Source organism: Eubalaena glacialis, chromosome 17, assembly GCF_028564815.1.
Source record: "Eubalaena glacialis isolate mEubGla1 chromosome 17, mEubGla1.1.hap2.+ XY, whole genome shotgun sequence".
NCBI lineage: Eukaryota > Metazoa > Chordata > Mammalia > Artiodactyla > Balaenidae > Eubalaena > Eubalaena glacialis.
The window spans coordinates 15,390,753-15,406,843 of record NC_083732.1 but is presented as its reverse complement, the minus strand read 5'-3'; the positions used below and the strand labels follow the sequence as shown (position 1 = coordinate 15,406,843).

The 16,091-nt window shown below is 38.8% G+C and overlaps 1 protein-coding gene across 1 annotated transcript in view; it reads left to right on the top strand.

Annotated features, from left to right (window-relative positions):
• The window catches only part of SLCO5A1 (solute carrier organic anion transporter family member 5A1), a 122,577-nt gene that overhangs the window by 64,703 nt on the left and 41,783 nt on the right, over nt 1–16,091 (top strand). Inside the window, exon 4 of the mRNA XM_061171935.1 lies at nt 6,445–6,609. Coding sequence (XP_061027918.1) covers nt 6,445–6,609 — 165 coding nt within the window. The remainder of the gene's footprint in view (nt 1–6,444; nt 6,610–16,091) is intronic.

Genomic DNA, 16,091 nt, shown 5'->3' with positions numbered 1-16,091 from the left:
CAAGCCAGAAGGGAGTGGCATGTTATACTTAAAGTGATGAAAGGGAAGAACCTACAACCAAGATTACTGTACCTGGCAAGGATCTCATTCAGATTCGATGCAGAAATCAAAAGCTTTACAGACAAGCAAAAGCTAAAAGAATTCAGCACCACCAAACCAGCTCTACAACAAATGCTAAAGGAAGTTCTCTAAGTGGGAAACACAAGAGAAGAAAAGGACCTACAAAAACAAACCCAAAACAATTAAGAAAATGGTAATAGGAGCATACATATCGATAATTACCCTAAACGTGAATGGATTAAATGCTCCAACCAAAAGACACAGGCTTGCTGAATGGATACAAAAACAAGACCCATATATATGCTGTCTACAAGAGACCCACTTCAGACCAAGGGACACATTCAGACTGAAAGTGAGGGGATGGAAAAAGATATTCCATGCAAATGGCAATCAAAAGAAAGCTGGAGTAGCAATACTCATATCAGATAAAATAGACTTTAAAATAAAGAATGTTACAAGAGACAAGGAAGGACACTACATAATGATCAGGGGGTCAATCCAAGAGGAAGATATAACAGTTATAAATATATATGCACCCAACATAGGAGCACCTCAGTACATAAGGCAACTGCTAACAGCTATAAAAGAGGAAATCGACAGTAACACAATAATAGTGGGGGACTTTAACACCTCACTTACACCAATGGACAGATCATCCAAAATGAAAATAAATAAGGAAACAGAAGCTTTAAATGACACAATAGATCAGATAGATTTAATTGATATTTATAGGACATTCCATCCAAAAACAGCAGATTACACTTTCTTCTCAAGTGCACACGGAACATTCTCCAGGATAGATCACATCTTGGGTCACAAATCAAGCCTCAGTAAATTTAAGAAAATTGAAATCATATCAAGCATCTTTTCTGACCACAATGCTATGAGATTAGAAATGAAATACAGGGAAAAAAACTTAAAAAACACAAACACGTGGAGGCTAAACAGTACGTTACTAAATAACCAAGAGATCACTGAAGAAATCAAAGAGGAAATCAAAAAATACCTAGAGACAAATGACAATGAAAACACGACGATCCAAAACCTATGGGATGCAGCAAAAGCAGTTCTAAGAGGGAAGTTTATAGCTATACAAGCCTACCTCAAGAAACAAGAAAAATCTCAAATAAACAATCTAACCTTACACCTAAAGGAACTAGAGAAGGAAGAACAAAAAAAACCCCCAAAGTTAGCAGAAGGAAAGAAAGATCAGAGCAGAAATAAATGAAATAGAAACAAAGAAAACAATAGCAAAGATCAGTAAAACTAAAAGCTGGTTCTTTGAGAAGATGAACAAACCATTGATAAACCATTAACCAGACTCATCAAGAAAAAGAGGGAGAGGACTCAAATCAATAAAATTAGAAATGAAAAAGGAGAAGTTACAACAGACACCGCAGAAATACAAAGCATCCTAAGAGATTACTACAAGCAACTCTATGCCAATAAAATGGACAATCTGGAAGAAATGGACAAATTCTTAGAAAGGTATAACCTTCCAAGACTGAACCAGGAAGAAATAGAAAATATGAACAGACCAATCACAAGCAGTGAAATTGAAACTGTGATTAAAAATCTTCCAACAAACAAAAGTCCAGGACCAGATGGCTTCACAGGTGAATTCTATCAAATATCTAGAGAAGAGCTAACACCCATCCTTCTCAAACTCTTCCAAAAAATTGCAGAGGAAGGAACACTCCCAAACTCATTCTATGAGGCCACCATCACCCTCATACCAAAACCAGACAAAGATACTACAAAAAAAGAAAATTACAGACCAATATTACTGATGAATATAGATGCAAAAATCCTCAACAAAATACTAGCAAACAGAATCCAACAACACATTAAAAAGATCATACACCATGATCAAGTGGGATGTATCCCAGGGATGCAAGGATTCTTCAGTATACGCAAATCAATCAATGTGATACACCATATTAACAAATTGAAGAATAAAAACCATATGATCATCTCAATAGATGCAGAAAAAGCTTTTGACAAAATTCAACACCCATTTATGATAAAAACTCTCCAGAAAGTGGGCATAGAGGGAACCTACCTCAACATAATAAAGGCCATATACGAGAAACCCACAGCAAACATCATTCTCAATGGTGAAAAACTGAAACCATTTCCTCTAAGATCAGGAACAAGACAATGATGTCCACTCTCACCACTATTATTCAACATAGTTTTGGAAGTCCTAGCCACGGCAATCAGAGAAGAAAAAGAAATAAAAGGAATACAAATTGGAAAAGAAAAACTGAAACTGTCACTGTTTGCAGATGACATGATACTATACATAGAGAATTCTAAAGATGCCACCAGAAAACTACTAGAGCTAATCAATGAATTTGGTAAAGTTGCAGGATACAAAATTAATGCACAGAAATCTCTTGTATTCCTATACACTAATGATGAAAAATCTGAAAGAGAAATTATGGAAACACTCCCATTTACCATTGCAACAAAAAGAATAAAATACCTAGGAATAAACCTACCTAGGGAGACAAAAGACCTGTATGCAGAAAACTATAAGACACTGATGAAAGAAATTAAAGATGATACCAACAGATGGAGAGATACACCATGTTCTTGGATTGGAAGAATCAACATTGTGAAAATGACTATACTACCCAAAGCAATCTACAGATTCAATGCAATCCCTATCAAATTACCAATGGCATTTTTTACGGAACTAGAACGAAAAATCTTAAAATATGTATGGAGACACAAAAGACCCCGAATAGCCAAAGCAGGCTTGAGGGAAAAAAACGGAGGTGGAGGAATCAGACTCCCTGACTTCGGACTATACTATAAAGCTACAGTAATCAAGACAATATGGTACTAGCCCAAAAACAGAAACATAGATCAATGGAACAAGATAGAAAGCCCAGAGATAAACCCACGCACCTGTGGTCAACTAATCTAGGACAAAGGAGGCAAGGATATACAATGGAGAAAAGACAGTCTCTTCAATAAGTGGTGCTGGGAAAACTGGACAGCTACATGTAAAATAATGAAATTAGAACACTCCCTAACACCATACACAAAAATAAACTCAAAATGGATTCGAGACCTAAATGTAAGACTGGACACTATAAAACTCTTAGAGGAAAACATAGGCAGAACACTCTTTGACATAAATCACAGCAAGATCTTTTTTGATCCACCTCCTAGAGTAATGGAAATAAAAACAAAAATAAACAAATGGGACCTAATGAAACTTCAAAGCTTTTGCACAGCAAAGGAAACCATAAACAAGATGAAAAGGCAACTCTCAGAATGGGAGAAAATATTTGCAAATGAATCAACAGACAAAGGATTAATCTCCAAAATATATAAACAGCTCATGCAGCTCAATATTAAAAAAACAAACAACCCAATCCAAAAATGGGCAGAAGACCTAAATAGACATTTCTCCAAATAAGACATACAGATGGCCAAGAAGCACATGAAAATCTGCTCAACAGCACTAATTATTAGAGAAATGCAAATCAAAACTACAATGAGGTATCACCTCACACCAGTTAGAATGGGCATCATCAGAAAATCTACAAACAACAAATGCTGGAGAGGGTGTGGAGAAAAGGGAACACTCTTGCACTGTTGGTGGGAATGTAAACTGATACAGCCACTATGGAGAACAGTATGGAGGTTCCTTAAAAAACAAAAAATAGAATTACCATATGATCCAGCAATCCCACTACTGGGCATATACCCAGAGAAAACCATAATTCAAAAAGACACATGCACCCCAATGTCCATTGCAGCACTATTTACAATAGCCAGGTCATGGAAGCAACCTAAATTCCCGTTGACAGATGAATGGATAAAGAAGATGTGGTACATATATACAATGGAATATTACTCAGCCATAAAAAGCAACGAAATTGGGTCATTTGTTGAGACGTGGATGGATCTAGAGACTGTCATACAGAGTGAAGTAAGTCAGAAAGAGAAAAACAAATATCGTATATTAATGCATATATGTGGACCCTAGAAAAATGGTACAGATGAACCGCTTTGCAGGGCAGAAATAGAGACACAGATGCAGAGAACAAACATATGGACACCAAGTGGGGAAAGCGGCGGGGGGTGGTGGTGGTGGTGGGATGAATTGGGCGATTGGGATTGACATGTATACACTGATGTGTATAAAATTGATGACTAATAAGAACCTGCTGTATAAAAAAATATATATATATGCTAAAACAAATTAGCATATAGATATTATTCATAATTATGAATAATCTCCATCTGTTGAAGAACATGTCAAATTATGCTGTGGATTTCCAGTAATATCAGTTAATACATAGGAAATATTCAAAGCTTTATCGCTTATAAAGGCAATCGCCCAGTTATCTGAAAAATTCAAGCATACAAACTATTTCTCTCCCAGATAGGCTGGATAAAGCCAATATTGTATATCTCCTCCTTGTTCTTTTGTTCACATTTAAATTTTTCTTTTAATGGGATTTTTAGTTTATAATCTTATCTAAATCCCTTTAGGATTCTTTAGCTTTAAAGAGCCCCACTTTAAAAAAGATGATCTATTTGGTCCTTCACATTTTTCTGTGGTTTTGCTAAGTCCACCACCACATGGACTACCCTTAATTTTATGACATATGCTTCCTTAATACCTAACTCTCTCCCCAGGAGGAAATCAGGCATCTTTGGAACAGACTTCATTTTCTCATAAGTATATGGATATTGTTTTAGTACAAATTATTGCCGTGATGTAATCAAAAATGTTAATAAATAAATACATTCCAAGAATATTTTTTGAGTGCCCACTGAATGCCAGATCTGTGCCAGGAGCTGGACATACAAAGATATACCAAGGTCCTGCCTTCATGGCATTTACATTCTCTTGAAAGAAGCAGATGGGAAAACATGTGCAGCTACAAAAGAACTGATGAGTATGGATGGCCAGGAACAGCGGGTGGTGGGAGGGCGGAGAAGGAGCACTTCCGTGTGTCTGGAGGGGCTGTGACAGCTTCCTCCAGGAGGGGATTAATCTCGAGACTCGATGGATGAGCTTGACATTTGCCGATCGGACTTGTGGGGAATACAGTTAATAGCACAGAGATAAGAAAGACCCTGTTGTAGCACAAGGGGGTAACTGTTCTGATAACTGGGAGACTGCACATGTCAAAAGTAATGCAGCTTACCTTTTCCATGAAGATATGTAAAGATCACACATGTGAGTTAATTCACATGACAAACATGCAAACTATACAAAAGAGTATATTCACAAGAATCTTTTTTTATTTCTCTTTCCCAATCTTACTCCCATTCACAGCATTTCTTGGCATTATATATATTGAAATGTATACCTTCTACCATATATAAATCCATTGTTTTAGTTTGTTTTTTACCTAAATATTATATATATATTTATGCACACAGGCATATGTATATTTCTGCAGCAGCTTGCTTTATTCATTAACAAAAATATTTCTTGGAGTTCCTTTTATGCTAGTACATAAAGCTCCATTTCATTTTTAACTACTACATAGTATTTCATTACATGGCTGTGCCATAATTTATGTAAACGTTTCCCATTGATGGACATTTTTTTTCCCCTTAAATTTTTGCTCTTATAAATAATGCTGTAATGAAAATGCACATACATCTTGAAGCATATGTATGGCAAGTTCTGTGAAATAAATGCCTAGATTCAAAAATGAGACTTTTCTCTCTTCCTTAAGAGGTGGCTGGATAGGTACTGAGCCCACACCTCTGGGCTGTCTGGCTCCTTTGGAGATCATTTCTGTTTGTTCCCCAATCCAAAGTCCCTGGGAGTGTCTGACCTGGTGGCCTTATCCCTTATGCCTTTTTAGCTGTATTATTTCCTGTTTCATAATGAGGCTGGAAGAACAGATGTCCCATATCATGTACCAATTCCTCTGCTGTGGGTGTCAGGCCAGAGAGCTGGCATCTCAGAAGTGCGCCTACTCAGGGAAGTGTTAGTTGGGTGAAGTGGAAACTATAATTTAGGACTATATTGCAGGTACTTTATACATTTAGTAGACTTCAGAGTCTTAACAAAGAATACCATTATTTCAGTCAATAAAAAATGCAAATCATTTATTTTAAGCAGTTTTTGAAACAGGAGTCATAGGTTGGGGGTATTTCTTACAAGGATATTTGTGTATGGGTATGTTTTTAGATTCTTTATTAAATTTCCTTATCCTAGTTGAAAAACTAAAAAAAACACACAGATCTATTTAATAAAGGGGATGAGTTCTAATCAGTCATCAATTTTTCCTATATTGCTGAATGGCTATTTCCAGTTCATTTCAAAAGCAGTTCAATTTTCTTTTCTTCTCCATCCCTTGTTTATAACATTCATTTGTCATTTTTGTCATTTTATAGACCTACCAAGAGCAGCTGTCAGGATCTTAAGCAACATGACATTCCTTTTTGTGAGTTTGTCATACACAGCTGAGAGTGCCATTGTAACTGCTTTCATTACCTTCATTCCCAAGTTCATCGAGTCACAGTTTGGTATTCCAGCTTCCAATGCCAGCATCTACACTGGTAAGGCACTGCCGTTAGAACTCCTTGAAACCATGATCATTTTTGACCACTAAACTAAAATGCAATGAGTAAAGAGAAAGTTTGTTCTAACATCAAGGTGTTAAATTCAAGTTCATGAAGAGCAATCTTCCCCCACCTCAGATTTTAGGAGGAGGAAGTCTTTGAATGTTTTCTCTTCAATTCAGATTGTACTAAAGTGTAACATTTTCACCAACTGTGTTTTGGAAAAGGGAGAACTTTGCATATTTGTGTTTTTATTGTTCTCAGTTCAAAAGAATGAAATGGGCAAACTTAAATCTGAATAAATCTTTTCATGGTCTGACATGAGTCTGAAAGTGTTAAATTTTAAAAAATTGATGATCTGAAATATAGATCATTTTCATGGATTTTCCATTCATAAATGTGAACAGGTTTTAATTGCATTACTGGAGGTGCTTGAAGTTAGAAAGGCAATCTATGAATTTTGTTTTAGATGATGTTTTGTGTTGGTACCTAGACCCATAATACTTAGTGCTCAAATCTTTTTTTTTCCATAGTAAATTGGGTGCTCAGAAATGTGGGAACATGAATTCTCAGATATTGGGATTTTCAGTGTATTATATCATGTAATATCCTGGATGTTTCCTTAGTGATTTCAAAGATGGTCAAATGACTGTATCCACCTAAGGCTCAATTTATTAATAAAGTATATTTAAGCAGTTAAGTGGAGAATTACAAGAGCTTTTGCAATGGCCGGCTCTCACTTTTCTCCTCCACGTCCACATTCAAACCCAGCAAGCTTGGATTATCTGAAAATTAGCAGACAAAATTATATTATTGTATTGATAGAAAGAGAAGTTGAACTATTTGGGTAATCATTTTGTTCTCTATTTCATTTTGCCCATAAAAAGACATACATATTGGGTTGTGGGTCCATGATAGCAAATCTTTTTATAAAGAGTATACGGCTATGGACATTGTAATTGTCACCTATAAATCTGTTCTTTTCTGTTGGTTTTAAATAATATATGTTTTGCTTATATTAAGGTAAAATTTACAGATTACATTATAATTTGGTTGTCAGAAATCCTGAACATCCCATTTTTTGTTTAATTCTTACACTAACCTTTGTTGAGCAACAATTCTTGGACGGGGAAACCACGAGTTGTCTTGTTGTTAGATCTGAAGCCATGTAACTGTCAAATGTGGTCTCAGTATTTCCCACACTAAGTTTCAGTATTAGAGGTGTTACTGGAAAGAAGGTTCATAGTCAAATAAATTTGGGGCTTGCTGAGTTAAACAAAATATTACAGAGTCCTTTGCTGCTGGACTTTTCATAACCCTTAATATACCAATGTGCATTGTGAAACTCCCAAAGGAAAGTTCAAAGTACAGTCTCTCCCAAATTTATTTGACCATGAAATCTGACTTCTTTAAGGCATTCTTTCTCATGTACAGTGTTCTTCAGGACACACATCAGGAATCACTCTTAGTCCAGCCTGTGTGTCGCTGTTCCAGCCAGGCTAGGGAGCAGAGCCTTCTGGATCATCCCATTTCCCTCCAGATGCACCATTTGGACCTCGAGAGTTACCAGGCTGTGGTCCAGTGCTGAGCTGGGTAGGAATTGATGCATATTGAACCCATATTGACCAAGGCCATCTCTTAATTACTGGCTGAGGCAGAGGCTAGATAGACAACTTTCTGTGGACCCGGGGTCTTTGGCTGCAGAGTTCCACAGTGATGTGGTCAAGGCAGTGGTCACTGAGTGTGGCCTCCTTGGTGAAGAGGGTAAATGATTGAATAAAACTAAATCACGGAATTTGTTCATTCCACGTTCCAGCATCTGGGTTAAAAAGAAGCAGTATCACACAGTGCCAATGCCATTCTGGTTTTGTCATCAGCAGCTTTTTTTGTTTTTGATCATTGCCAATGCAATTTATACAGTGTTTGGTAGTCTTCGGTGTTTTGATAAAAGGCCTTTCATTTCCAGCTAACAGACTTTTTCCTTCCTTTCCAGACAGATAACAAATAATAATAGTCAAGAGATACTCAGATTGATTAAGAGTAGAGGGTGGCTTGTCGTATTACAGTAAAATTAAACAGGGATGATACCTCTTTTTAAAACTTACCTTGATTTTTTGAATTTGTATCAATTGAATCCTTCTTACTCTCTAAGCAGAGATTTGTATTTTTTAAGGACTTATTTAATTTAATCTTTTGTATTTAAACCCCGTTCCATGCACATAAGTGACATGGAGAATTAAGAAATGTATCTGAAGATGAATTTAAAAATAGTTTAAATTTCTCCTCTGACAAAGTTTTCGAGTTAAAGTTCTTTCTTCATTTAAAAAAATTACCTGACCCTCCATAGCAGTTTGCTTCTGTTGTGTTACATGGTAGAGATGAAGCTCCGTACACGTATCAAAGATGGGCCTTTGCTCACTCGCCCTCTCTCATAGCCATTGAATACTGACTCCGGGCACGGTGCTGTGCCGTGTGTGTGTGGTGTGTGGTGTGTGTGTGTGTGTGGTGTGTGCCGTGTGTGTGTGGTGTGTGTTGTGCGGTGTGTGTGGTGTGTGTGTGTGTGGTGTGTGCCGTGTGTTGTGGTTGTGTGTGGTGTGTGGGTGTGTGTGGTGTGTGTGTGGTGTGTGCCGTGTGTGTATGTGTGTGTGCATGTGTTGTGTGTGTGCATGTGTTGTGTGTATGTGTGTGTTGTGTGTGTTGTGTGTGTGTGGTGTGTGTGTGTGGTGTGTGTGTGTTGTGTGTATGTGTGTGTTGTGTGTGTTGTGTGTGTGTGGTGTGTGTGTGTGTGGTGGGTGTGTGTGTGTGGTGTGTGTGTGTGTGTGTGTGTGTGTAGGTGGGTGGACACGGGGCGGGGCAGATATAAAGGCTCAAACCTGGACCTTAAGTTGCTTACAGATCTAAGAGGAGAGAGACAGCTTACAAAATAAGTTTAGAAAAAGCTGTTTAAATAAATGAATGGAGTCTGTGGGCCACAGAGATTATTTTGGCTGGCGGCGTGGCGGTGTTGAACTGCATGTCATGGCGGAAATGGCTTTTAACCAGGCTTTTATGGAGAAGTAGAATTGGACCGTTTGGAGTTTGGAGGTAAGGCGTTTGCTCTCTGTGCAGGACCAACTTGAACAAAGGCAAAGAGCAGGGAAGGCTGAGGCTTGTTCTGGCTCCAGCCAGCACCCCCGGCCCCACAAAAGCTTACCTCGGACAGACATGAGAGGGCTGTAAAGGCAATCAGGTGGGAGGTGGGCTGGGCGGCGGTGGAGAGATGCATGCTTTCAGGTATTGCTGGGGGGGCACCTTCAGCATCACTGGGCTCATCTCGTCATCACATTGGGGGCCCCTGTGCCCTGAGAGGAGGTGGTGACACTCATGAGTGTGTCACTAAAACACCTTCAGCCCACTGGTGTTCGTTTCTGTGCAACAGTGGATCTGTGGTCACGTTGCACCCTCCCTGTTTATGGTCTTTCTGCTGACTCAGGGTCACATTTATTGAGTGAAATGAAATATTATGAAGTTGATATTTTGGAAAAGCCTGAAATAGCGGGAAAAGCCCTGCAGGAGGAGTTAGATGGAGCGGTCATGAACCCTGCCCTGCTGGTCACCAACTCTGTGACTTTGGGCAGGTCACTTAACTCCCTGAACTTCAGCTAAAACTGAACTTTTTCTGTCTGATGAGGATAATAGCTTCCCTCTCTCTGTGTCAGTGTTGTTGTCAGGATCAAATGAAGTAGTAAATAATGATTTGTTCCGGAGCTTACCTAACTTCAATAGGTACAGCAGTATAAATTGAAAAATATAACTTAATCATGTATTCTAGGAAATAAAATTATTTATGATGATGATGATAGCACCTTACATTTGAAGTCCTGCATCTTGAACAGGTCTGAGAATGAAACCTCTCTAATAATAGTGACGGTAATAAAATGACTGATAATATTTGTTGAGTGTTTGCTAAGTAGAAGATGCTGAGTATTTTTATACGTAAAACATCATTTAATCCATGTAACTAATGCCTATGCAGTAGGTATTATTGGTTATGCCCATTTTCCAGATGAGGAAACAAAGGTCCAGAGAGGTTTAAATAACTTGCTTGAAGACATGCAAACAGTAAGAGCCAGGAGGCTGGAGTCTTGTACTCCTTGGAGTATATAAATGTGCATATGTGATTTTTACTGAAATACTTTAATAGGCATACTCTATTGTCATAATTTCCAGTCAGTTTGTGGGGTTTTTTGGGGTTTTCTTTTTTTACTATTTCTGGAGAAATGATAGTCTAAGATTCTACTTTGCCACCAAACCATGGTCAACAACATTTGTTTTTAGAGCACCGTGGTCTCTCAGCATCACCTTGGCTTTCCTGGGATCCCACCCTTTGTGTGCAGAATTATGAAGAGTTAGCCATTCGTTTGTCTTTACAACGGAAATAGCCTTGGAAAACTCTATTTTGTTTTTCACTGGAGAATAATCAAGATACTGGGTTGACCAAAAAGTTTGTTTGGGTTGAATGAATTTTTGGCCAACCCAATACTTTTTTTCTGTGTCTTGAAAAGATAAGGGGATTAGGTTGGGGTGTGATTTTTCAAAATAGACTGTAATTTTTATTGCTTTCTAATTAACCAAATATTTGCCACCTGTCTTCAAGTACTGATTTCGAGTCGTTGATGAGAGTCAAGGCGACGCCCCTGAACTCAAATTGCAGCCTCAGATTTGTCGCGTCTTTAGATGCAAGTGAAGCATGAACATGCTTTGATTGGTTTCATTCTTCTGAGAGCATTAACAGCTTTTCTAGACCCGTTCTTCTATGAGATAGTTTTTAAAATTCATTTTGTACTAATTTCATAAATGTATACAAAGATTTTTTTAACGTTAAAATTAACCTTTTAAATGCAGATAGACTGTATTAGGTGTGGATGTACTGTAGCATCACTGGCCATTTCCAAGGTCAGGCGATGAGGTTTGGCTCTGCGAGATGTATGAACACCACACTTAAACTCGAGAGAAGAGGAAGGTCCCCTGCAAACCAACATCCTGCAGCAGCTGCTAGAGTCTTCTCCCTTCTGTAGTGTTAAACAATCTTGAGATAAACAGAGGCTATTAGGAACTAAGAGAGACAATGATAGGTTTTTTTGAGCAGAGAGGTATTTATCACACCGAATTACATTAGTTTTTCTTCAATGCCGATTAGAACTTCGGTAGAAGATTATAGTGGACAGTATGTCAGGATACTCAGATTCTGTTTGTTCACTGACCAATTAATTTAAGACACGTTTGAGTGCTTACCCTGTGGCTGGTTCTTAGCCAATGCACTCATGGTGGCGGTTAAGCAGGGTTGAGTTGCTTAAGAAGACTCAGAGGACCCAAAATGACAACTGCTACACATGGATACTACGCAACTATAGCATTAAAGTAAGAATGGACTGGGACTTCCCTGGTGGTCTAGTGGTTAGGACTCCGTGCTTCCACTGCAGGGGTCACGGGTTTGATCCCTGGCCGGGGAACTAAGATCCCGCAAGCCAAAAACAAACAAACAAACAAACAAAGTAAGAATGGACTTTGCGTCCACAGGCGGTCTCCGAAGGGCGCAGCAGGACCCACTTTCTCTCTTATCTCAGGCACCAGTGACATGTGCAGGGAACACCCAGGAAGCAGAATCCACATGGAGTCTCAGCTGGAGCTTTTTATATTTTTGAAATACTTTTTATATTTTAAAATACTTCTTATATTTTTATTTCTTCTATATTTTGCTGGTCACATAGGTTTTTGCTCTGTACAGTCTCAATAGTAGAACTCTCCAGGGGGTCTTAGCACCACCATGTACAGAACCATCATGCTCACTGTCATCACTAAAGGATGCTGGGGGCTTCCCTGGTGGTGCAGTGGTTAAGAATCCGCCTGCCAATGCAGGGGACACGGGTTCGAGCCCTGGTCCAGGAAGACCCCACATGACACGGAGCAACTAAGCCCGTGCGCCACAACTACTGAGCCTGCGCTCTAGAGCCCGCGAGCCACAACTACTGAGCCCGCGTGCCACAACTACTGAAGCCCGCGCGCCTAGAGCCCGTGCTCCACAACAAGAGAAGCCACTGCAATGGAAGCCCACGCACCGCAATGAAGAGTAGCCCCCACTTGTCGCAACTAGAGAAAGCCCATGCAAAGCAACGAAGACCCAATGCAGCCAAAAATAAATTAATTAATTAAAATAAAATAAATGATGCTGATGAGCTGGGACAAACCATCCCCAAACTCCCCGGATCCATGGTTACAAAGTGACAATATTTATGCATCTCACACCTTGACCTGCACACACACTCTCTTAATTCCATAGGATGGCTCAGGCCTTCTGACCTTACCTCTCAGAGCTCCCCGAGGGCTACGGTGGTAGCTAAGGTGGAGAGTGTCTTTGCCCTCATGCCGCTCACCCATTGTCTGCTTTTAGGCTTATCACTGTTTCTCTCCAGGTCTGTTTTCTAATCTAGAAAACAATAATTTGGACTAGAATGAACTCTATGATTTCTTCCTGCTTGAAAAATCTTAGATTAAATAATTTTCCCAAGGCCACAAGTACCAAATAAACTTATTCTTACATCTCCCTGTAGAGTTACATGATTTTCTTACAAGGGAAATAGTTAATGAGCAATTCATCACTGCGGTATTTTTAGTAATGGTGCATCACCACAGACTTCGACCATGTCCAGCATGCATGTGATCTCTTTTTCTTTTAGGTGGAGAGTGTGATGTAGTCCATGGATTTCTCTTTGAATCCCAGCTCTGTCACTTAACTAAATGCATGATTTTAGCCAAGTCCCTTAACCACTCTCTCTCAGTTTCTCATTTGTAAAATGTGAATGATCCTCTCCTAGGGCTACTGACAAAAGTTAAATGGATGATGATATCTTAAAACATTTGGTGTATAGTCATAGGTGCTCAATACAAATTGGTTTCCCCCTTTTCATGTTGTAAGACTGTGTTAAATTTAAGTCCCCATTAAAGAGTTTCGTTAGATTTTCTGATTTAAAACAAACGTTGTATTAGTCTAATTTAGAGTGGTATTTGAAGGCATTTTGCTAAATCTCACCTGTTAAGAGAAGTAATACATTCAAATGAAATTGTAAGGAGTGACTATTTTAGTCCTGATCATAGGAGTAAAGTGGCAGAAATCTTCTAGGGCAGCAGATAGGCAGGAGGTGTTGGGAAGGAGAGTTCACAACATAGTGCATCATCAATCAATCTCTCTCTGTCTCTGTCTCTCTGTCTCTCTGTCTCCCCATCTGTCTCTCTCTTTGAATTGCTCTAAGTCAGTTTCCTAAATGACCAGCCTCCTGTTTGGCCAGTTCTCCAAACTATTATTTCTTTTGTGATTCTTTCTCTTTATTTACCAATTATCAGAGTAAAAAATTTTGTTCTAGCAAATTGGTATAGTGACCAGTAAATTTAAAAAAAATATGATGAACACATGGCTTTTTATATGTTTGATGTACTTTAATCTACTGCAATCATTATTCTTTTTGATGTTCCAGTTGTTCAGTCTTTGGCCACTGGGAGCCCCTTCAAGCTAGCATCTGTAACATTTGGAGTGACCTCAGTAGTTTTTATGGTTTCCTGCCCTAGACCTGGGATCAGTCACACTTCTCCAAGGAGTCTTGGTTCCTTTTAGAGGAAAGTGATCTTTGGAGATCACCATCTGGGCACTGGGTGTGCTCGTTGCTACAAGATTGTCATTGTTTCTAGGCCTTTTTGTTTTTAATAAAAAGAGGAAAACAAATCATGAAGTTATATTGATATTTCCACTTCAAATGTAAGATTACAGGTTATTACTTAACTTCTTTGATATTGTATCTCTTTAATACTGAAAATCTTTCTTCCTAATAACTTTTACATAATTACTGTATCCAAGTGTGTGTGTATGTGTGTGTATGTATAATGGTTTCAAACCAACTACCAGTGTTATTGCTAACTAACTATGAAATATGAAATGCAGTTTTAGACATCTTTGTGGTTCTTTCTGTCTATAGGCTGTCTCTTAGGGATTTGCAAAATACTGTGACCTAGTTATTTGAAATAATTCTTCTCTGTTTGGTTATGCCCACAACCCGATATGCTGTGGAGATTTATTTGCTTTAATTTGTTTTCAGTTTTTAGGGATTACTTTATTTTTCTATTTTTAAGTTAAATTTGTTTTTTAAAATTATGTAAGACATTTATATGATTTGAAAGTCAAAACCATAAAACAAAGGACATTCAGAGAAGCCTTGCTTTCATCCTGGTTTGTTCCAATTCTCTCTCTTCCTCTACAGGTAGCATTTTATTAGTTCCTCCCTCTTTTGTTTCTGTTTGAATATGTAAGTAAATATGAGTATTATGTATGCAATAAATAAATATGCATCAGTATTTTATATTAGTATTTCCCCTTCTCTTACCCCAAAGTTGGCATACTCTACACTCTGTCCTGTACTGTAGCAGCATCAGAGGCCTTGCTCATGTCTTTCACAGGCACACAGTTCTCTCAGTTTGCCTTTATCCTGGCAAAGAAGCTAATTCCAGCCAGGCGAGGGAGACTGAGAGCTCATGACTATATTTGTCCTTACTCAGTCCTTACTCCCTACCCCTGCCAAGGTTTAGCAGATTGTTACAAAGATCAACGGAGAGAATCTTTCTGAAAACCCTTTGAAAAATCTGTATAGCTTTTGGGAATCCAAATAAACTTGGAGTCTTTCCTTCAGTATGGGCCTGTGCTGTGATGGTAGAAGCCTGGGACCTTTGTTAGATCCCACTCTTAGCTGGGCACAGGGACAGAGCGGGGCTGTCTGTGCATCATTTTCAGTCCTCCCCACGGTACTGCAGCGGAGGCCCTACTCTCTCCAGCATAGAGTAGCTAAAACCAATGTGTACAGAGCAATTTTTGTAAGCTATACACCGAAGCAGCCCATAATACAGGTCCACAATATATAGATTGAGCTGGTCCACAGAGAAGCTGCTTATAGTTTAGAATTTTTATTGCACTCATTCTTTCCCCTCCAACTTTTAATGTATTGGGTAAGACATATAGTACAGGTTTGGAGGGAGGCAGATCTTGTTGAAATTCCTGCTTTTTCTCTTCATGCATCCATCCATCCATTGGCCATCCATGCACAAATATTTATAAAGCTTCTTCTATGGGCCTGGCACTGTGCCAGGTGCTGGAAAAACCATGATGAGAACACAGAGGGATCCCATCCTCAAGGACCTTACAGTATAGTGACCCCAGTGGGCTGCCTGTGTCCTTGGACAAGTTCCTTAACTTTTAGGAGAGAGGTTGTGATGATTAAATGAGGGGATGTAGATGGTGTGCCTAGTACAGTGCCTGGAAAGTAGCTTCTAGTAATAACTGCAGTACTCACTTTATGAGATACTCTCATGAAAATGAATCTAAGGCAAAAGAATGAAGCTAGGACTTAGGATATGTGGAAACATTCATTGGAAAGATTACCTGGGAGAAATTGATTGGA